This window comes from Sinocyclocheilus rhinocerous, unplaced genomic scaffold, assembly GCF_001515625.1.
Source record: "Sinocyclocheilus rhinocerous isolate Xijiao unplaced genomic scaffold, SAMN03320098_v1.1 scaffold1575, whole genome shotgun sequence".
Taxonomy (NCBI): Eukaryota; Metazoa; Chordata; class Actinopteri; order Cypriniformes; family Cyprinidae; genus Sinocyclocheilus; species Sinocyclocheilus rhinocerous.
The window spans coordinates 510,622-510,992 of record NW_015626385.1 but is presented as its reverse complement, the minus strand read 5'-3'; the positions used below and the strand labels follow the sequence as shown (position 1 = coordinate 510,992).

Here is a 371-nt window from a genome sequence, read left to right as displayed (position 1 = left end):
AACAAAGAGTGAAAAATTTAAGGGGGTCTGAATACTTTCCGTACCCACTGTACATACATATATATATATATATATATATATACACACACACACAGATGCAACAAAAACTATAAGAGTATAAATAAAACCAAAAACAACTCTGCAGGAGACGGAGGCTGGAGTGACTGGTCGTCCTGGACAGACTGCAGTAAGTCGTGTGGTGGAGGAGTGAAGAGCCGCAGACGGGACTGTGATCGGCCCGTCAGAGGAGGAGACGGAGACTATTGTGAAGGACTGGGAACGGAAGTCATCCTGTGTAACACACACCACTGTCCAGGTGTGTGTTTCTGTGTGTGTGTGTGTGTGTGTGTGTGTGTGAGTGAGTGAGTGAG

At 45.6% G+C, this 371-nt stretch overlaps 1 protein-coding gene across 1 annotated transcript in view; it reads left to right on the top strand.

The window, feature by feature from the left end:
• The window catches only part of sspo (SCO-spondin), an 89,255-nt gene that overhangs the window by 52,039 nt on the left and 36,845 nt on the right, over positions 1–371 (top strand). Inside the window, 1 exon segment of the mRNA XM_016518895.1 lies at positions 146–316. Within this exon segment, the coding sequence (XP_016374381.1) occupies positions 146–316 (171 nt within the window).